General features: G+C 43.7%; 1 protein-coding gene across 2 annotated transcripts in view; it reads left to right on the forward strand.

Annotated features, from left to right (window-relative positions):
• The first annotated feature begins 11,970 nt into the window (after window positions 1-11,970).
• bcl11aa (BCL11 transcription factor A a) overlaps window positions 11,971-22,207 on the forward strand; it is a 55,507-nt gene continuing 45,270 nt past the window's right edge. Inside the window, exons 1-2 of one of the 2 annotated variants that reach the window (XM_051959586.1) lie at window positions 11,971-12,317; window positions 16,324-16,773. In XM_051959586.1, the coding sequence (XP_051815546.1) occupies window positions 12,263-12,317; window positions 16,324-16,773 (505 nt within the window). In that variant the 5' untranslated portion in view covers window positions 11,971-12,262. Of the gene's footprint in view, window positions 12,318-16,320; window positions 16,774-22,207 lie in introns of both variants that reach the window. The other variant, XM_022208788.2, reaches the window with a different exon arrangement.

Here is a 22,207-nt window from a genome sequence, read left to right on the forward strand (position 1 = left end):
GTGGAGAGTTTAGTTTTAGAGCTTGTAAAGCTGCTGGGTTTTTAGAATCACATGGATTGTTTTGACATTTAATAGAGAGTTTAGTGTCTGATTGTAATTCTGTTCAGTGAATGGATAATTTAAGTTATGAAGTTATGTTTTGCTTTTGCTTAAGCACTTTTTATTGTTTAGTTGGCTGATGTGGTCAACTTGAAGCTGTTGAGTGTGCATTAGAATCCTCCAAGACAAATGTTACAAAGTGATTGCTGGAGTTATTTCAGTTATGCAGGTATTTATGGAAAATACCAAAATATGTTGTGCTCATCCAGCCACAGAACTTTCATCAACTTTCATGTCTTAACTGAGTGATTTTATAACTGTTTTGTATTTGCTGCTGCCTATCTTGGCCAGGACTCCCTTGAAAAATAGGCTCTTAATCTCAATGGGATCTTTCCTGGTTAAATAAAGGTTAAATAAATAAAATAAAATAAAATCCAGATTTTACAAGAAGAACCATTTTCAATACTGCCTGCCCTTGCTCCGTTTTTTTCTGTTTCTTTTAAGCTCAATGTTTTCCTTAATCTCTATAATAATATTTTAAAAAGGATAAAATGCTCTTAAAATACACCAGAATGCAGGAAATAGGATCCATAAATTTCAAAAAAATTAATTATACATTCACTCACATCCTGTGCATCTCCTGGGGGCTAAGCCCCCCTGTCCTTAAAACCTACTGACACCCCTGCTGTCACCTCACAGCTAGAAAGTCCTGGGTTTGATTCCTAGCCTCGGGTCTTTTTATGTGGAATTTGCAGGTGCTCCGGTTTCCTCCCAAGACATGCATGACTGGTTATTAAGTTTTTCTGAAAATTGACTGTATGTGAGTGTGAACATGCCATGTCCAGGATGTACCCCATCCAATATCAGCTGAAGTAAACTCCACCTCTCACAGCCCTTTGCAACAAAAAAAAAAAAAAAAAAATTAAGTTAATGGATGGATGAACAACTTTACAACAACTAAGCTTGATGTCAGCTAAAACAATTCAGCTCCTACAAGTACATTTTCACAGAGTCATTCTGCAAGACAAGAGCCACAATGGAACCTGGAGAACCCAACATAGTTGATATTTACTTTGGAGATGCAATTTTTTTTGATTAACTAATACACCCAAAATAAGTAAATCTGACTTTTGAGGCCTCTTTTGACGAGGTCGAGGATTTCTTGACTTATAGAGAATGGTCTGAAGACGAGAAAATGTTCAGTGAGCAGCAGTTGTATGGATAAAAATACCTTATTGATGTGAGAGGTCAGAGGAGAATGAGCAGGCTGGTTGGAGATGATAGAAAGGCAACAGTAACTCAAATAATCACTTGTTACAACCAAGGAATGCAGAATACCATCTCTGAATGTACAACAACCTTGAAGAAGATGGGCTACAGTATCAGAAAACCACACCAAGTGCCACTTGTGTCGGCTAGCAACAGGAAACTGAGACTACAACTGGCTTAAGCTCACCGTATATGGACAACAGAAGACTGGAAAATAATTGTCTGTTCTGATGAGTCTCAATTTCAGATCCAACATTCAGATGGTGGAGTCAGAATTTAGAGTAAACAACATGAAAGCATGGATCTATCCTGCCTTGTATCAATGGTTCAGGCTGGTGATATAATGGTGTAATGGTGTGGGGGATATTTTCTTGGCACACTTTGGGTCCCACAGTACCAGCTGAGCATTGTCTAAACACCACAGCCTACCTGAGTATTGCTGCTAACCAGGCCCATCCCTACAGTATACCCATCTTCTGATGCTATTTCCAACAGGACAATGCATCATATCACAAAACTCAAATGACCTCAAACTGGTTTCTTGAACATGACAAAGAGTTCATTGTACTCCAATGGCCTCCGCAGTCACCAGATCTCAATCCAACAGAACACTTTTGGGATGTGGTGGAACGGGAGATTGTTGTCATGGATGTGCAGCTGACAAATCTACAACTGTGATGCTATCATGTCAATATGGACCAAAATCTCAGGAATGTTTCCAACACCTTGTTGAAAGTATGTAATGAAGAATTAAGACAATTCTGAAGGCAAAATGGAGTCCAGCCTTTTACTAGCAAGGTGTACTTAAAGTCGTCAGTGAGTGTAGGATCACAGTCAATATATGTGGTCTAACGTTGATGTTATCTTTATTGTCCTGAAGGTAAACTCAGACAGAATGCACATAGAAATATACAAAAGACACATAAAACATAATATCAAGTGTCTAATACAAATCCAGCAAATAAGCTCAAATAAAATAAAACCGGTGAGAGGAGCTCTGAGGCTCCAACTTGAGGTGAAATATTTAAGCTCTTTAATGCCATCTTGTGGTGAACTGAGAGAAAAGCGTTTGTAAAAACGGTGGAGACAGAATTTCATTGTCAGTCCTCCACTCAGATTTACTTTCCTCCATCAGTATGATAAGTGCATGCAGTGATGTGTTGGAAAAGGATTGACAGAGGAAGACATGTAAATAAAAGACAAAATTAAAAAAAAAAACAAGCCTAAAAACTGAATAACAAATAATGTCTGTTCACAGTTCATATAGTGTGTTCTGTATGTACAGCACTTTATATGTTATGCTTGTGTAAATATACCTTTGTGATAGTTTCCTTGTATTCTCCTTCAGTATAAAAGCAGACACCTTAGTGTTTGTATGTAAACAAAGCAGGGGAGAATATGAGCCTGCTGTTAGGTATACAGCAAAGTGATCAGTCGTGATTTTTATTTAGCATTGCTTCAAATGAAGTATGAAATGTTTGTTTTTATTGGATTCATCCTCAGCTTAACCAGACGGATCAACGTGCAAAATATAAAAAGTGAATATAAAAACAATACTAATCTAAATGACACTTACCACCACCATTACAATACTGAGGGATGTCATGAAATTGTTGGGAACTGTGGAACCTGCAGACCTTCCCACCTTTACCTGGAGTAGATGGTCTAATGCATTTTCAATTAAACACATCCTCATATGATCTACATCAGATTGTCTCTCTCTCATGTCTTCACTCCTCCTGGATCCTTCGAACAGCAATGTTTGAAGTCATTTCAACTCGAGTCATTTTGTGTGGCTGACAAACTTGTCAGGCTGTGATTTTCAAAAATGGAATAAATGCACCAATACGCAGCTGAGGTGTAGCATCCAAACCAGTGTGGAAACTCTGACATGAGAATGAATTAGATGACGACCAGTGGGGAGATTTATTGTCCCAAAGAATGACTGCTGTCCCTGGTGAATAAAATCATCAACAGTCACATTTAATGTTTTTATCATTGCCTCTGTCCTTCAAAATAAAACTGTCACCTGATGAAAGTATGTCATGAAGAATTAAGGCAGTTCTGAAGGCAAAAGAATCCCCCAACATTTGCAGAAACTTTCCCAAACTACTAAATCACTCCAAAATCTGTCATTTGATAGGAGTTTAGCTCCCAAAACCTCAGGATGTTTGTCCTTATGCTGAGTAGCTGTCAGCTCGATGTTGCAGAGTAACCTTAGAGCAGAACAGATGTCTTTCTGCTCAGGTCTTTCCAAAAATAATAACTACCCAATTTTCCTGGGCAACTTTGAGAAAACAAACACCATGGAATCACTTCTGGCTTTTCATAGTGATGAGCTTTTCTTTTTTTAACTTCATGATTCGTTTTTTATTACCAAAATCACCAAAAATATTCAGTAAAAAAGAGCCTTGTGTCTCTCTTTACAGGCCTGAGAGCAGAATCCATGCAGTCACATCTTCAGCTTGTACAAAAAGCTGCAGACTGCAAACAAGAGGGATCACACAGCTCCCATTTTGGTTTCCAGCAGAGATTTGAAACTGATTTTAAGGTTTAACTCGCTGTCTTAAATGTGGCACCAGCATGAATTTGTGCTCATTCCTACCTGCTCAGGCTTAGATCCTGCAGTCCGCCAGGCTCTTAAAATTCTTTTCTCCACACCTCTGAGACATCCTCACTGAAAACTTGTCTTTACGCACCTGCACTCTCCTTTTTGTCCCAATTATTTCTTCTATTTCATTGTTTTTGCATGATTTTGCTGTTCCATAATCGGCTCCTGTTCTTTGCTCAGGTGAGACATAATTATTACACATTTTGCTGTAATCTAAAGCATAGCCCAAGTCAGTGTGGTAACCTGCTATACTGTATGATGTGTGTTTTAGGAAAATAACAGTGAGACGTTGTTTTCAGGGGAGAGCTCAGGAGCAAGTGTCTCTGGTGGTGTATAATGTGACAATATAATGTGTAATTGAGCACTTATGATAATAATATGTTGTCAGAAACAGAAACAAGTTTTGCAGTCAGCTGATATCAGACTTGAGGCTTTCTGGTTAACAGCACACTGAAACAGAAGGGTGTCATGTCAGATTAGATTTGTTATGCCCCCCACACACACCGCCTCCCCCAGTGTTAATGGTGTGTGTGTGTGTGTGTGTGTGTGTGTGTGTGTGTGTGTGTGTGTGTGTGTGTGTGTGTGTGTGTGTGTGTGTGTGTGTGGCAGCGCTTCGGAGCCCATTAGAAACCGTGCGCGGTGATAGCAGTCATTACCGCAGTATTCCCCGTCCGTCCGCCCGCAGCCCGCCCGGCCCGCACCGCCGCTTAATCTAATTAGATAGCCGGGCTCCTGCATGCTTTCCCCCCTTCTTCTCCTTTTTTTAAAACCGTTTTTTTCGTCTATTGATATTCATTAAAAAGACATGATTTATCACTAAGCTCTCGGAGGAGCGGCCCGCTCAAATTTCCCTCCGAAGGTAGAAGCAGCAGCTGAGCGAAGATTTACTGGATCCAACTTCATTTACTGACTCTGTTCACTGCGGGATTAATAATCCTCACAGCCAATCAGAGCCGCTGTCTTTAGCAGCCTGTTACACTCACACAGACTAATAATAATAATAATAATAATAATAATAATAATAACAATAATAATAATAATATAGCAACAACGAATAAATTATTGCAACATATATAGATGCATTTTGTGACAGATTTTCACACAGAATGATAAATAGAAAACAAAAATTACATCAATTTTAAAAGCAAATAATTTACCTTAAATAGTCTGAGACGCACTTTTTTCTTAGCCTTGCCATAAACTTCTTTTTAAAAAATGCTGCAGGCTGCATTCCACATTTCAACACGTTGTAATTTTCTTCTATAAAATAAACATTAACGCTGGAGATCAAATGTGAACGGGAGGACAGGTGATATTTTGCTGAAGGATTTTACGGATTATTGAGGATTTCATGGGTTTTGGTTTCATTTTGAAACACCAAACAGTTCCCGAATCAAAAAAGAAAAAGAAAGAAAACAAGAACAAAGAGTGACAATTATTGTTACCTTAAGCAGCAATCCCAACCATCAGTTCTGACAAACATATCAGATCTGTATCCAGTAAAGGCTTTTGTTGAGCTTGTTCTCAAATCCCTTCCAATACCAGATCAAATTCTTGTTTCATTTTAGATAAAAACGTATCTTATGTTAAATTAACCATTTAAACGTGTACATTTCAAAATTATGTCATTTCTAGTCCGTCCCGGAGCCCGGTGCTGTCCGGGCCCTGCGGAGGCTGCGCTCTTCAACGGGGCCCCGCGTTCCGCCTCCCTGCGCTCTCACGCTTTGGACACTAGGGGGCGCTGGAGTCCGTGTTTGGACACGAACGCACAGCGTCTCCTCATACGGAAGCAGTGGAGCTTTTAGATTCTCCGGTGCTCTGTATATGTTATGTTAAATGTGATGGGGCTAATTAGATGACTTTATTCACTACAGAGTGCGTCAGCTGGTGCTGCCGATGTTCCCTTGAGCAAGACAAAGTGAGTATCAGGGAGACTTCTGTGCTTTCGAGCTCCTCAGACTGCACTCAACCTGCATCCATACTGGTTTGCATTTATCTAATTATATTTCGAGTTTAATCTAGTTTAAGTTTTGTGTTTTGTGTCCAAAAGCCAGTTAAAACTTTTCCTCCAACCTGAATGAAAAAACCTGCTTGAAGTGATCTCAGAGAATGTGTCAACTCTCAGCAGTCTGACCATGATGTGTTCAAGTAGCCTACATCTTTACAGCACAAATAGGCCCCTCCGGACGTCTGCTCCCTGACATCTCCTCCCTTCACGCATCCCTGTAGCTGCACAGCAATCCTCTCAGAACAGAAAAATGCCCGGTTGTCCCAAGTGTATCATCCCTTTCCTGCCATTCATCTCCATAACAACCCGTTTAGTGTAAAATTAACAACGACTTAACTACGGCGGCCATAAACACGCCTGTATATTATAGATGGGAGGAGGGATGGATGGATATGGATTGTGGTGTGTTGGAGAGCGGAACTATGGCTCTCTGTATAGACACCAGACACCGAGCACTGTGCGGATGAGGGGTTTGTGGTCTGGGGTCCTTTTAGAGGTTTCCAAATGGTCCCAGTGTTGCAAAACAAGGGAGTCACTTAATGTAAAGATCCTCTCGCTCCATTGTGATTCATACATCACCACATATGTGAGCTATATGTGGATGTGCAAAGTTTGGGTGCCCCTGGTTTCTGCTTTAAACTCAGCAGTCACATCAGGGGCACACATCAGACAGAGGAAGAGGGGGAGACTGGAAGGTGGAGGGTGTGAGGGGGGATCTGATAATTTGCTCTATAGCCGTGTAATCCCGCCTGATTTCATCTAATACCACCGGCCCGACGCAACGGCGTGCGCGCACATCCCCAGATGTGATAATGGCACGTTGTGAAAAAACATCCACCCCGCTCCCGTTATTGTAAAGCTTTTCGGATGGAATAGTGGAGCGTGTGTGTGTGTGTGTGTGTGTGTGTGTGTGTGTGTGTGTGTGTGTGTGTGTGTGTGTGCGCGCGCGCGAGTGTGTATGTGTGTGTGACGACTACCAGAGCCTGAAATTCCTCCGCAAAATAGCCAGGGAATAGATTTAACAGGGATTTGGAGCTAATTCCCATCGGAAATAAACACACGAAAAACCGAAAACTGAGAAAACTGGATTTCTTTTTACCCGATCTTATGTTTCTCCTTGGTTTATTTGTTAAATAATTATTATTTTTGTTATTTAGCAACCACAAATGAACCACCTGGGCATTTTAAAATGACTACAGCTGAACAACAGGACAAACAGGTGCAAACTAGAGAACTTGAAAGCCGAACAATTAATTGTACATTTATGGGGGCCACAATGAATGTCTCTGACAGCTCAGTTGCGGAAACTAATATTATGTTTGGTTCCGCGAGCCAAACATGGTCAGCGAGCCTCAGCGATGTTAAGATTTTTAAACGTTGCTTTTTATGTCTCTAAATAAAACGCTCTCCTATGTAAATTCAATAGATGTCCGAGTATAAATTATTTTGAACTGCCTGATTTTAGTCAGTGAATGTTTTGCTTATGTTGATCACAGAGTGGAGATCGGATCCTTTAATTTACAAAAACATGGCTGTTAGGCCGCATCCACCGCATGTTGAACACATGTGATGCAGCCTTTTAATTCTGACTTTGTGTAAATCGCCGGTAATGTCAGTTTACGCCGCACGTTTTTACGCACGGGTTTGCATGAGGAATTATGACAAAAGCAACAAAAGAGGCGACTGGAAAGACACACAGAGAGATGGAGAGGGAAAAATGAAGGTATGAAGAGGAGCTGGGGGGGGGGGGGGGGGGGGGTGCGCGGAGCTGATTTATCTCAGGAGCCCCCCGGTCATTTCCATATATTGAAATGCACCCCCAGTCCCTCAATTTACCCGGAGCTGTCGTGCGTGCAGGGGAAGGCGCGCATGTGACCACCGCCAGTCTGATGCCCTGTAGTCTCTCCGCTCTTTTCACGCTCCTTACAAAGCCTAAATTCTCCCCTTCACCGTTTTATGAACCATCATCAAACTACTCCGCTGTCCATTCACCCAGCGTCTATACGCACTGAATATATAGGCTGATGGAAGTTGTAGCCGCCTTAACAAGCGAATAAAAGTGCTGAATACGAGGAATAAAGTTAAAGATGGCAGAGTGTGGCCTACATATGGAGCAGAAAATATACTGCAATATCACTTTTTTATCTGTGCACACACACCTGAGCGCGGCCTGTGGCGCCGAGATTTATTCCTGGCGATCTCTTCTAATTCCTCCCTCTATAATTTGAAGATCAAGATAAAGTAAAATAGCAAATATGCCATATATATCCGCGCACACGCAAACATGCACCCAGGCTTTGCTTCTTTCATGTATGCAGAATGCTGCTGCTGCACCTCCACAGCATTAAGCATGCAGCCTGACTGATTTATGACGGAACCAGGCGACGAGCTGCCATTTACATATAGAGATTCCCCTGCGCGCTCTCCGAGTCCGAGCAGCTCTGCGGGCTTTGATCAATGTCCCGCCTCGGCTTGGAGTGTGTGCGAGTATGTGTGTGAGGGAAAGGTGGAGGACGGAGAGAGGGGAGGAGGAGATGGGAAGAAAAGAAAAGGGGAAAACATTCTTTGTTGCCGACAGATGGAGAGGGGTGTAGCGAGAGGTCAAGGTTAGTGCTCTCGGATGTGCGTGTAGGTTTTAAAAACGAGGGGCCCTTTAGGTGTGGGGACGAACTGGGGGATGTCACGGACCCTTCAAACCAGCGGAGCAAGTTTTCCTCACATTCTGTCTTCCTTCAGCACACCATTTACAGTCAGTTGTTGCTCCATTCTGTGCGTAAAAGCTGGTGGGGACATGATGGTCTGGCAGTTTGATTCAAAAATGATGCCAATTTTTACATTCAGTCCCTTGCTGATAAGAAGTCAAATAAGTTAATAAATACCAATCACATGATAAAGTCTCAGCTTCCTTCTGGATGTTTTTTACGCGGGTGCACCTCCGAACACTCCACCGTGTCACCCGGGCTTCTAGTGTTACTGGATCAGGTTTACTGGATGCGGTGGCCGCCTGTCGCCATCCACACAGTAGCAGGCCACCCAGGACACCCGATGCCCGGAAAAGAAAGCTGAAATCCCCCCGTTTATCCCCAGCTACGCTCTATAAAACGGACGCCTCTTTACTATGTCGTTTATATGGATCTTTAAATCCTTTCACGTTAAAGGAGTATATCTCCATCACTGACATGGCATTTAGTTCTTTACGCAGTTTTTGAAAATTAAAACTGAGGCATTAATTACATTCACCTGAAATAAACAACTGCAGATCCCTGAAATCAGAACAAACATGATCTTTCATTGCGCGCACTGCAAAGTGCACAAACAAGGCAAGAAAATCTACCCTTAATAACGTTCCATAGATGTGCATTTCAACCGATTTAGGTGCTGAGACTGAAATAATATCACATCTCTCTATAATCTTACACCCTGCATTAAATGGACTCCTGATTGCTTGTCAGCGGCTTCCCGCAAAGAAAACAAATTATGTCTCAATATTATAAACAATAATAATAATAATAATAATAATAATAATACTGCACTCATAGTCCCCTTACAGATAATAGTTAAAATTAGCAGGTTAGGAAAAAAATGTTCTCAAATTTACTAACATTTGAATTTTGACTTTTGGCTTTTCTGATTGTAAATGCCACCAGTGAATAAAGAATTAAAATCCTCTTGTTTGTGGTTCATAAGTCTGAGCCCACTTGGAGTTATTATCATATTATAAACTTTAAATCAAACACACATGAGCTTTAAACCTGTCTGAACTTGGACACACTCACACACGGGATAATCACTCTACGTGGGATCATCGTCATGCACGCGCACCACAATTGCGCGCGCACGCATACACCGGTCCGTCTAATAAGCCATGCAGCGAGTTGCAACCTGCAAAATATTTCACTCACTGGTCATGCATTTTTCCCCCTTGACGTTGAACTTCCTCCTCCTCCACTCCTCCGGCTTCTCTCTCTCTCTCTCCTCTTTCTCTCTGTCTCTCTCCCATCACTCCCCCTCTCCTCCTCCTCCTCCTCTGTCTTGCCTCCCTCCACCACCCCCACCCCTCCTGTATTAAGTGCGCGTCCTCTTCGGTCAGTGCGCGTAACTCCCGGTCTCCGAGGCACCCACTGAAGTCGCCGCTGCAGCCGTCGAAGCAGCCTCTGCCGCCGCTGCTGCTCCTCCGCCGGGCTCCTGCTCTGGAGCCGCTGACGGAGCTGCTTCCCGGGCGACTCTCTCCGTCTCCCGCTCCCGTATCATCCCTTCCTTCTCCCTTCAGTTCCAACGCTAGCGTCTCTCTCTTCTTCCCAATTTGCGCCGTGTGTCCTCACTTGATAAGTGCGTTCTTAAAGCCCCGCATTTGCGTCGGGCTGCGCTGCGCCTTCGCTGTTTTAAGCCCCGCGTCTTATATTACCAAACCCCCTTTATTACAAGAGTATTTACAATCTCTTCCCCCTCCTCTTCTTCTTCGTCTTCCTCCTCCTTCTCCTCCTCTCCACCTCCCCACCGCTACCACCAACACACCCTCCCTTGTACCGTATGCGGCTCGAACCTGAGGCACATCTGAAAGTTATTACACCGGGCGCTTATGGGCCCGCTCGCACTCCCACGGTCTGTACGGGGCTGCAGTTTGGATTTCAGAAAGACAGACAGACAGACACCTCCACACACTCTCAGATGAAAGATTTGGACCCTATAATGCCCCATCTAAATTGCACTGCACCTCATCTCCCACACCCCACCACCTCCAAACACACACCTCCACTGGTAAAGACAGTATCCACAATGGGAAGGCGGAATTTCAATTTGTAGAACTGATGTATGTAAAAGTGACCCAGACTTTAAGATCAGACGTGAATTCACTCCAAAAGTTTCTTAAAATAGAGTCAAAAAATATGAACCAGTGAACCTATGCCTGCAAGTTGAGCACGTTTTTCCAGTACAGAGTGGTGGTCTGGTTCATTTGACACACTTCTAACCATTTTTGTTCCAAGTTTCAGTTACCATAATAAAGATAATTACGCAGCCGGGTGTTGTATAATGTAACTCATCATCAAAGCCAATAAATCCTAATGAATACGTGCAGGAAACTATATTTAGAAAACCTAAGAGAAAGGCATTTAAATAAAACATTTCCAGACGTTCAGAGTAAAATATACTTTGTTTCGTTTGATTATTTATTATTATTTGTGAGCAGAGCAGAGCACTGTGTGCTTTATGGAAAGCATAAGGGAAGCCACCCAGGTTATAGCCGCTGTCTATGTTTCTGCTGCTTGTTCAACCTGTCTGTCCTGTTCGCTGTAACCGGATAGTTGCTCCTTGTCATTTTAACATCTTTCTCTCTCACACGTCCATTTATGTGCAAACCTTTTAAGGGTGCACGCACATCCGTGCACGTCCAGGTGAGCTTGTGGCCAGCTCTGTGCGCTTTTATCGGACTGGAGCAGCGGCCACCACACGCGACAGACTTTATCCACACACTCACACGCTGCTCCGCTCTCTAGTACATATGCAGCAGTATTATATCCGCCCCCTCCAGTGAGCTCCTGTCCGCGGCTTCCCCTGTTTTGCGTCCACCTCTCTCTCTCTCTCTCTCTCTCTCTCTCTCTCTCTGCATATTGCTTTCATTAGACATCTCTGTCTCTCTCTCTCTGTCTCTCTCTCTCTCAAACACACTCCTCCCTCCCTCCAAGTGCCTCTTGTCCGGCCCCCCTGATCTCTGTGTCCATTGGCTTCCACCGGGTCTATTTCTCATGTCCAGCCCCCCCTTCCTCCTCCTCCTCCTCTCTCTCTCTCTCTCTCTCTCTCTCTCTCTCTCTAATGACCGTCCATTGGTGTTGTTATTGCGCGTCCCGTCCGTCCCTCCTCCCACTCCCACTCCCACTCGGGTGCCTCGGCCCTGCCCATGTTTTTGTATGTCGGGTGTCCGTCCATCGCCTGACGTTCAAGTTCGCCGGGAACGTCACGTCCGTGCACTTGAACTTGCACAGCTCAGAGGGGGGGTGAGGGAGGGGGGGTGAGGGGAGGGGTGGCGGGGGGGAAGAGGGGGGGGGGCTTTTGCCATTTTTTCCATCTCTCTCCCCTTCTCTCTCTCCATCCACCTCTCTCTCACTCTCTCTCTCTTTTTTCTCTGCTCTCCTTTCTCAAAAAAGCCATGACGGCGATCCCGCGATCCATCTTCGCCTCCGCGCCATCTTTATATTATTTCTAATTTATTTTATTTTTTTCTTCTTGTGGATGTCAAAGGCGTTGGATGAAGATATTTTTTGCCCCACCGGAGTCTCCTCTTTAACCCCGGCTCTCCCCGATGTGATCCGCGCTGAACGCCGCCGCCGTCAGCCACCATGTCTCGCCGCAAGCAAGGCAAACCCCAGCACTTAAGCAAACGGGATTTTTCGCGTAAGTAGAGACGAAAAAAGAAAGAAAAATGTCATTCATGGCTGCCTTTCAATTCATTCAGCAAAAGGGGGACAGGGCAGCAAAGCAGGAGCTTGTGGACACCGGACGCACCGCTCGGACCCGCGGTCAACTGGACTTAACAGCGTGGCGAGAAAGTGCGACACCTTCGTGCGTAAAAGCCGCTCGGAGATTCCCCCAAAGCCCGAAAGAGAAAAAAAAGTTTGCGTGTGGGTATAGAACCGTTACAGCTTCTCTGTTAGACGGCGAGAATGTGCATTCATAGGCTGTGAAATGCACTCACTGTGGCTCCGGTGCCCCCACGGTCGCTCCGGTCAGTGGAAACGCGCAGGGCTCCCGGTCGTAGAATGCGTCCTCTCCACGAAGCTTCGTGGAGAAATCACCCACCGGAATATCGCTACCTGATAGTTCTGCAGGCAGCTTTTTCATCTGTTCTCTCGTTCTATTTTTGGATTATTTTCAGAAAAAAAACAAAAAAAAAAACTTGGAGGTGGATTTTTGGATCGAGGGGGGAAAAATCTCGTGTCCGGCTGTTTACAACTACCTCCCTCTAACAGCAACTCAGCAATAGAGACAACACAAATCGATTTACTGTTACACATCTTTTAAAATCCTAGTGCCTCTTATGTAAAGGCTGTTTACTGATGTTTAGTTTAGACGAGGTATCTTCCTGAAACAGTCAGCAGATTCTCTGCAGCTGAGTTAGACATGAAACACAGCAACAGGACAGCAGCATATTTAGTCCACTCTTTATATTTTTCCCCACAAATGAGGACCAAAGACAAACAAACAAACAAAAACAACACAATTCCAAAGCTTCATGTACAGTTAAGGTAAGAAATGGACATCAGCTTGTTGGTGTGTTGCAGCTGCGGTGTGTGAGAAGCGACAAGATTCCAAAAAAATGTTTGAGTCCGAAGAATCCGTCTTTACGCACGGCGTTTATTTATCCTCAAATTTTTATTTACTTCGGGTTAATTTGATTTATTTACACACACAAGTCCGATATATCACGAGAAAGCAGATGAGTGTGTTTGGAAACTGCAGGGCAATTGGCAAAGTGGCGTTTATCACCGCACCATGTGCCGTACTGTGCGCCACCTCGCAGCGTTTCAGCGTCTCTCCGAGTGTTCGCAAACATAAAACAAGAAGATATTTGGGCATCTTTACGCATCAGTGCTTAATTATGTTTCGGTATGTTGACTGGCTGTCGCCTGTGTTTGGTTTGGAGTGAGAGAGAACGTGTGTGCGTTTGTGTGTGTTCACATGGGTGACAGCGCAGTCACCATGGCCATGTGCCGTCGCTAGGAGGCAGAGCGCGATCAGAAAATCCGGCTCTGAAATTGAACCTGACGAGTTTCACCGCCACCCCTATCTACACGGGCTACTATTTGGCGATCTCTTTAGAATAAAGAGAGAGTGTACAAGACATGAGGAAGGGACGGGGGGGAGAAAAGAAGAGAGGGAGGGAGGAGAACCTCCGTCCCCATCTACAGTTCCTCTTCATCACCTCGAACCCACTTTCTCTCCCTGTATCTCTTCTTTGTGGATCACACTTTTACATATATGCAGGCTGCCGTCAGGACCTCTGCTCTAATATGCCGGCACACTTTACCTTTTACCCCCTGAAACCCCACAACACACACACACTTTTCTCTTTGCACTCACAGTCAAATTTGGCAGTGATGGAGCTCAGATTTCGGCCTGTCGCTGTAAAGCAAACATTAATCCCTGATTAGTTCTTGTATTCAGCACCAGTAATTTTACTTATTTTTCTCACAATTCTATATTTATAGCCGACATTTTAAAGTATACAGCATTTGCAGTGCTCCCTTTTTAACAGTACTGTCAGGGTGAATTTAGGTAGTAAAATGTAAGAAAGACCAACAGTGTATTTTTCTGCTTGACATTTTCATCTCCAGATTAAATTTCATTATTGGTATTTTACACATTTTTTCAAGATGGATATATTTTTTATGTAATTTATTTTGGGGGCAGAGAGCAGAGAGCCCAGCAGTTAAGTTTTCAAATCTCTTGACTCACTGTTTAAAATTTATCTGACATGTGGAGCTTCAAAGATGCAGTTTTCTGAAATGATTTCCAATTGATAGAACATTTGCACCGTCATTTTAGTGTAATGTGTTTAGTGTAATTGCATTGTTCTGCATGTTTTGAGGTATGATTTTTGTGCACAGACACATAATCCTTCTCTTGCTGTTTGTTTCAACCAACAGATCTGCTCTAAAAATAGACACAAATGAGAAATTTATGTACATTTCTGTTCTATTGAAATTGAACTTTGCGTAAAGACCTGCTTTGTAATTTTTTATTAAAAAAAAAAACTTATTTAGGTCTCCCTGCTCATGCTCCATAAAATCTAACAAAATGTTTTTCACACCCCAAATATCCACTCTTGACTTTAACTTGTGAGGGGCTTACGCAGCTTTCATTAGATTTTTTTCTCTATTGTTGTTTTATCCGGTGAATTTAATGTCCCCCAACACCCCCACCTCCCCTCCTCCTCCTGAGAGTTGTTGTGTAACTTGCGTGGCGTTGTGTTGACGTGAAGTTAAATCAAAGAGGAGAAGGGTTTGGAGGAGGGGGGGGCGGGGACAGTATGAGGAGGAGGGGGTCCGTTGATGGGGTAGTGGTTGGTGCAAGCCGGGAATTTATCATGTTATCTTCATGTCCCAGTTTGTGCACAGATGTCACGCAGGATTGCGGCATTCAAATGATAGTTCCTTGAGGAGATGTAGTTTGTATTCAGCCCCCCTTCTCTTTCTCCCCCCTCTCTCTCTCACACACACTTGCATGCATTCCCACACACACAACCAGCTACATGCACGGGAGCCCTATCCTATCCCTGTTATCAGACAAAATCTGTACCAATCACCCAGACAGTGAAAATTAAAATCTATTTTTTGATTCTCAGTGGTCTTAAGTTCATTAAAATGTGAAATTGGCGGCTGAGTAAAGAAGGTCAACATGCATTAGGCGGCTAGCACAGAGTCAGACTCTTCACCTTGGACTGGAAGATTTTCTTTAAAAGAGGGACAGTAAATTATGTTCTCCCGTTTCGCTTCCCTAATTCAGCCGACCGCTCTGTTCGCTCTCCTCTCCCTCCACTGCAGGACGAGTCTGGGCCCTACAAAAGGCTTCTTAAAAAAAGTAGTCAGGAGTTAATCCGGCCTTGGAGGGGTGAGGAATCGGGTTGAACGGCTCATTTTGGGGTGATTTCCCGCTGTACAAGAGGCTGGTATCTAAGAACTATAAGTCAGGCACATGTAATCGAGGCATAGGGAGAGTTTTTCCTCCCCCAGACACACACTCTGTCTGTGCCGCCTGTGTTCTCTTCCCCTTCCCCGCCACATATGTTGGACATGTTTGTGACGGTTTTCCCTTCTGCTGATTATAGGATGAGACCCTGTACAAACAAGGCTAGGCAAGTCAAACTCATCCACATACTGAGTTTTTTGGTGAATGCTGTGTTTAACCATCATTTTCTAAGCTGCCTCTGTCATTGGCTACCAAATTGTTATCTTTGAGCCATCTGATTGGAGCTTTGCATCTATTTAGGATATTATTTCCTGCCATTTATTCGTATGATGTGTGATCCAGATCACCTTCCGCTGTAATTATTTTTCTTGCATTACATGCATTTCTATCATTACAAGGCACATTTTCTCATCCCCTTTTTCTGTGTACCGCATGCCATTATTTAGCTTCGTCTGTCTCGCTCCGGTCCTCTATGTGACACAAGGAAAAAGGTTTTATGGACTGTTCCTTGTCATCAATTCCCACAAATAGTTGTATCAATAAGTTCAAATTACAGGAGAGAAAAGGAAAAATGTAAACATGTGGTTGGTCCCTTTCTGCTCACAGTAAGCATCACCTTCTAATTTCTTCTCTTTTCGCTCCCTCTTTCCTCCCACCCCTGTCTTCTTCTCCCCCTTCCTCCCTGCTTGTTCCCCCCGTGCCTCACCAGCAGCCGAGCCCCTCTCCACGGCCGTCGTCTCGTCGGAGGAGCTGTCGGAGCGTTGCTCGGAGCACTCGGAGGAGAGCGGCAGTCTCAACGGGCACCACCCAGGCTCGACTGTGGGCCGGCTGGCCCGGCTGGGTCACGATGCTCACCCTTCTCTGGAGCAGGACCTGCTGACCTGCGGCCAGTGCCAGGCCACCTTCCCCCTGGCGGACATCTTACTCTTCATTGAGCACAAGAGGAAGCGATGCCACGGGCCGCCCTGCCTTGCTGTGGGCAGGGGGCTGGACAAGCCCCCCTCACCCTCTCCTGGCTTGGCCCTCACTCCTTCACCTGCACTGGGCTCCCTGCGAAGCCGGAGGCCGGTGGAAGTGGGCGTCCAGGCCACGCTGGCAGATGAAGATGATGACCGGTTCTCATCGCACCGGGGGATCTGCCCCAAACAGGAGCCCCTCCCAGGTAACCAACACACATCACCTTTGTCTAGATCTGAACACAGCTGCTCTGATCTGAAACAAAGAGGCAGCAGCTTTACTGAGGCAGGGATGTCTGTTTATCGGCTTGAAAAAGCAGGCAAATATAAAGCAAAATCAGAAAGAATACCAAAAATAAACAATATGTAGTTCAGTCTTTCTCTTAAACATTTTCAGAAATGTCACTGATCGAGACATAAAAGAGGTCCTACAGCTTGGAAGTCACTTCCAGTATCCAGATTGTCCCTGTGTGAAGATTCTGGGCTTGCTTTTTGCCCTGGATGGGTGTGCATCTGTGGATGTGTGTTTTTTCCGCAACATCAGGCCTTGTTCTCATATCATTGACGTATTGAGCCTGTGTTGTGGTCCGAGAAGCCAGCAGAGTCTACAGTTTAGCCTACATGCTGCCTCCACCAAACCCCCAAACCTTGAAAGGAGTTGTAGTTGTGCAAACAAGAGTTTTTTGGATGGCATGTGCTCGATGTGTTCAGGGGTTTGTCAGGCAAAGGACAGACAAAAGGACGTTACAGGTGAGGAGGAAACCTGAGAGAATACCCCTCTGTTCTGACATGCACTCTGGTTTGCTTTAGGATGGATTTCTCTTCATCCATCTGTGTGGATAGTTGTCTGTTTTTATTGTAAAGAGGTGTGTGTGTGTGTGTGTGAGAGATATATTTCACTATCTACCCTTAACTGACCAGTAGTGCTTCCACTGATCCACTGAACTCAGTGCAGAAAGTTGTGCCAGTAAATGTGTGTGTTTTCCCAGTTTGCCCAGTTTGGCCACACTGACCAAATCCCACAGGCCAGTGGCAAAGAGACGTGGGTGACCTTGACTTTGTGGTTCCACTGGTCAGTGTTGGTGTGTGTGTAGATGGAATCACTGGCTGAATTGTGTGTTGTTGTGCGACTCTCAGTCTGGGGAGTAACTCCAGCTTCTTTCTGGGATTGGGTGCACAGAATGTGTGTTCTTGCATAACGTGTGTGTGAGATTTTTGTGTGTGTGCGTTTCCCTCTCATGTGGCCCTTAGCAGATGTGTCCTGCTCTCGGTGTGGTTTCCCCCTCTTCCACTGCCACATCTTACCCGACTAAATGCAGCCCAGCTCTCGATCGCTTTCATTCTTTCTCTCTCTTTTACCTCCGTACCAAACTAGGTAAAATTTACAGTTTTGTTCCAGTTTTATCGCCTTTTCTTTTCTCAGTGCACGAATCAAATGAGAAGCGAGAGACGATAGTTTAAGTTTTACTCATAGAGGGAAAGTCGTTTATTTAAAGCGTCTTAACACCACTAATTATTTGTTGCAGCGCCATTTATTTTCTTCCTTGTGCATTTTAATTAGCAGTAGTTTTTAGTGGCGGGCTGCCTGTACTAAATTAGCCGTTACAGAGAGAGAGAAAGAGGGAGATAAAATAGAGTAGCGGAAACACACAAGCAAAATACACGCTTCATCATTTTGCGCCTTGAACGCAGCTCAGGAATCCTAAATGTTGCAGTTTGTTTCCCATTTTGCCATTTGAGGAAACAAGCACAATAAGCTTCCAAAGGCTCCGCTTGTCATTTCTTGCAATTTAATGTCACTTCCCACAATTAAAAAATACTCTTACAGAAAGTGGAGATGAGGAAAATTGTTGCCAATTTAAGATGTGTTTGACCTTTGACCTTTGCCTCTGGGGTACTAGAGTCACAAGTGAGTGTGTGTGTTTCTTTTTTTTAGACAGTGTTTCTGTCTATATGTTTCATCACCCCCCCCTCCACACACACACACACACACACACACACAGACACACAGACACACACAGACACACACACACACTCAGACACTCAGCAGCTAAACTGGGTTATTAGAGCGATTTACATCATAATACAGGCGTCTGGTTGCTTCAATAGCGTTGTGTGTGGGAACGTCTTGGTAGGAACAGCTGTACACTCAGACAGGAGAAAAAAACAGGACAGCAGCGTTATATATCTTGTCTGATGTTAACGTCAAGCAGAACAGCAGACAGACTGAGCATTATTAAATATCTGCCGTTTGGAATTTAAGATTGAAAAGGAAAACACCAGCCTTTAAACTGTCCATCTGTTTTATTTGCATCTATTCTCTTCAATCGAAGCTTTTCAAAAAAAATTATGGAGGCTTTCTCAGCTGCTGGACACACACCAGCATAAACACCACCTCGCATGCAGAATTTTGCAACACGTCCATTCCGATCGCTGATAATTAAAGCCAGTGTAGCCCTCCTCCCCTCCAGCCCTTCGACCCCGGCTTTCATCCTAATTGACCCCAAACTGTCACGGCGAAGTAAATACACCCAAAAATAATAAAAACTTGCTGGAATTTCAGCTGTGACTGTAGCCATCCAAAAGCATTCCTAATGACAAAAAAAAAGAAGGCGTTTGAGGAATGCATGTGTGTTTCTTATTTGTGAATGCTGGCTGGGTTTCTTACAGTACGTAAGGCCTTTGCTCACCAAATGAGTACCAGTGTAGCGGCAATTAATTACATATTCAGAAGGAGTAAACATCTGCCAGTTTCATACTAGTGATTTGGAATTTCTCACATTTTTTGCTGGGTTTTAGATTAAGTATCCATATTCTTCACTCTTAATTGAGTTAAATCTGTATGAATGTGACATTTTAAAAAATGTTGTATCTTCTTGTTATTTATAATTCCAATAAGAAAAATATGTCTTTCTCTGTGTTCTTTAAAAAAATGGGTGAATAGTTTTTGCTTCTTCCTGCAGCAATTTTCAAACTCTTCCCTATGTCTGTGCATATGTTTTCCTGCATGAATCTGCCTCTATAATGTGATGGCTTTATGGCTGCTTGTTGTAAAATATGTATCTGCCTCTGTGGTCAGAGAGCGACAGAGCTGCTCCGACTGCTGCGATGCTCAGAGAAACACAAAGCGTCGGACTTGTGCTGGAACGCTGCTATTTACATATCAAACAGCTCCGACCGAGGAGAGCCGAGACATTACCTGTGAGTGTGTGCGCGAGAGAACACTGTACAGGCAAAATGCCCGATCAGTGATGCAAAAAGGCAGCGTGCCCGCCCACCACACCACACACAGACACTCACACACACACACATGGTTAGTGCTCTCTCTCTTGCCCATTTATTCTATTAATCCCTGACTGAGATGAAAATTCTGATTATAATCCCTGAGGCGCCCCTCATTCAGAAACAGCATCGCTAATGTCTCAAAAGAGAGGCGTTTGTGTGTGTGTGTGTGTGTGTGTGTGTGTGTATACGTTTCTGTGTGTGAATGGCCATGCCCTACTCGCTTTTTCCCCCACCACATTTTTTTTTTTTTTTTTTTTACCCAAAAGTGATTATGGTTGAAAAAAAATTCTTGGCTCGAAAATTGAAATTTAGAATGAATTCTTTGTGGATTATTTCTACAGTAAATACAATTGCTGCTGTCCAGTTTGCCAATTGATTTCACATAATTAGCATCAAGAATTTAATCCTTCCCTCGACGGAAAATCAGTCATAATATGTGTGTTAATGAGCTTGACTTGATATGTGGCCAGTACGAGGAATTACTCATCCTGCTGACCAGTGATTTCTATGAGAAATATTGGCTGATAAGCTGCATTAGCCTATCAATATTAGCTCATTAACACAGATATTGTCACTACTAGAGCGTGATGATAAATCAAAAAAAATCTTGAGACTAATTTATCAGCCACATTCATAAATTTTGCCCAAAAAATCTCGTTGTTCTGGTCAGCACACTGAAGAGTCATCCTGGCTGGAAGCCTCGTAACAAGAGTATTGTTAGTCTATGATCTACTGATTAGCAATTAGCTTATCATCACTGGCTAACACTGCCCACCTCAATACACATTAGTGCATTTTTAACACCCATTCATTGTCTGGCTCGGTGTCAGATCGCTCTCTCTCTCCATCTCATGTCTGTCCTCTCCCTCCTCCTCTTCTTTTTTCATTTTCTCTTTTGGCTCGTGCATCTCTCTCTTTCTCTCCCTGCAACATTAGCAGTCAATGCAAATCCAGGACAGCCAATTGATACTGAATCAATTACAGTATGTTTGGGGTGTGTGTGTGTGTGTGTGTTGTGTGTCTATGTGCACGCGCGCCTCATGCTGTGCCACATCCCAGCGAGCCTACAAAGAGATTTCACACGCTGGCTGCCATTACTAATCTATTGTCGCTCCCTCTTTATGTCTGTCTTTCTTTATTTCTCTACATAAGATTTTATTTAGTGGACTCGAGTGCAGCATTTGAACAGTGGGAATACGGCTGTGTCGGCATTTTAAACGAGCTTGCAGAATGTAAACATGGTGGTGTGCGCACAAAGCATCAGTGGCAGGGTAGCTCGTACAGTGTTCTGCTGCAAAAGCTAATAATCTACCACCAAGGCCAACAGGCTACATTGTGTTTTATATTTAGCACTCACAAAAAGAAAAAGAAAAAAAAAACTCTGCATATTGACAGCATGTCCAGGCGGAACCAAAAAATGTGGAATTTGCTGCTGACAGCATCAGGCAGTAGTAATAAAACAAAGCTGGAAATAGAATGTGGAGCACTTCATGTGAATTTTAAGACTCAACCGGCAGGCCTGTTGATTTATCCTTTATCCTGTCTGGTAATGCTCACGCAGACACACATATGCACACACAGCCACGTTTTGTTACATAAGGTAGTACTGGGGCAGCAGCACTGAATCGCTAACTGAATATCACTGTGTTTTGTCATTTAGAGGGCTACTGTAGCAATTTTTTTATCACGCTTTTGTAAAGCTGGGGGCCAGCTCAGCAGCAGCTGAGCTATCCTGGCAAAAACAATACAGTTAATGTATTTTAAAGGCACCCTATCAATCCAGTTCATAATGCAGATGTGTAACCTGCAGGCCCAAACTGATGACGTCACAATAACATCACCAGTTACTTGTGACTCTTTCAGAAACATTAAGGATATTATGCAGCTGATTTCTCAGGGTGTGTGGTGCTAATAAAAAGGCAAGACAATTGACTCATATTAAGGTCAGGGCTGCTGCTCTGAGTGTGACCTTTGACCTCTCTGTGCAGTGGGAAAGATTAGAGAAGAGAGAGTTTCCTGTGCTGATCGATAGATTCTCACTTTAGTCTGGCAGTCATTAAAAGGTGGTTACAGCAGAATAACAGCAAGTTGTTCTTATCATTTTTTTTAAAATGATGTCCTGTAGTTGTAATGGTGTGCTAATTGCTATTAATTATGCAAAAACATTTTGCAACAGTAGCTGTTTTTTTCCTTGCACAGATGCATTTTACATTTGCAGTGCATTGAGAATAAATAGGAGAGGAGCAAGGCGAGAGTAAATGTACTTACTCTGACTGTATTTACTTTCTACCTCTGCATATGGAGTAGGAAGAGTGAAAAGAAAGCTGCACAGTGGTAATCAACACATACATATTC

Source organism: Acanthochromis polyacanthus, chromosome 15, assembly GCF_021347895.1.
Source record: "Acanthochromis polyacanthus isolate Apoly-LR-REF ecotype Palm Island chromosome 15, KAUST_Apoly_ChrSc, whole genome shotgun sequence".
Classification (NCBI taxonomy): Eukaryota; Metazoa; Chordata; class Actinopteri; family Pomacentridae; genus Acanthochromis; species Acanthochromis polyacanthus.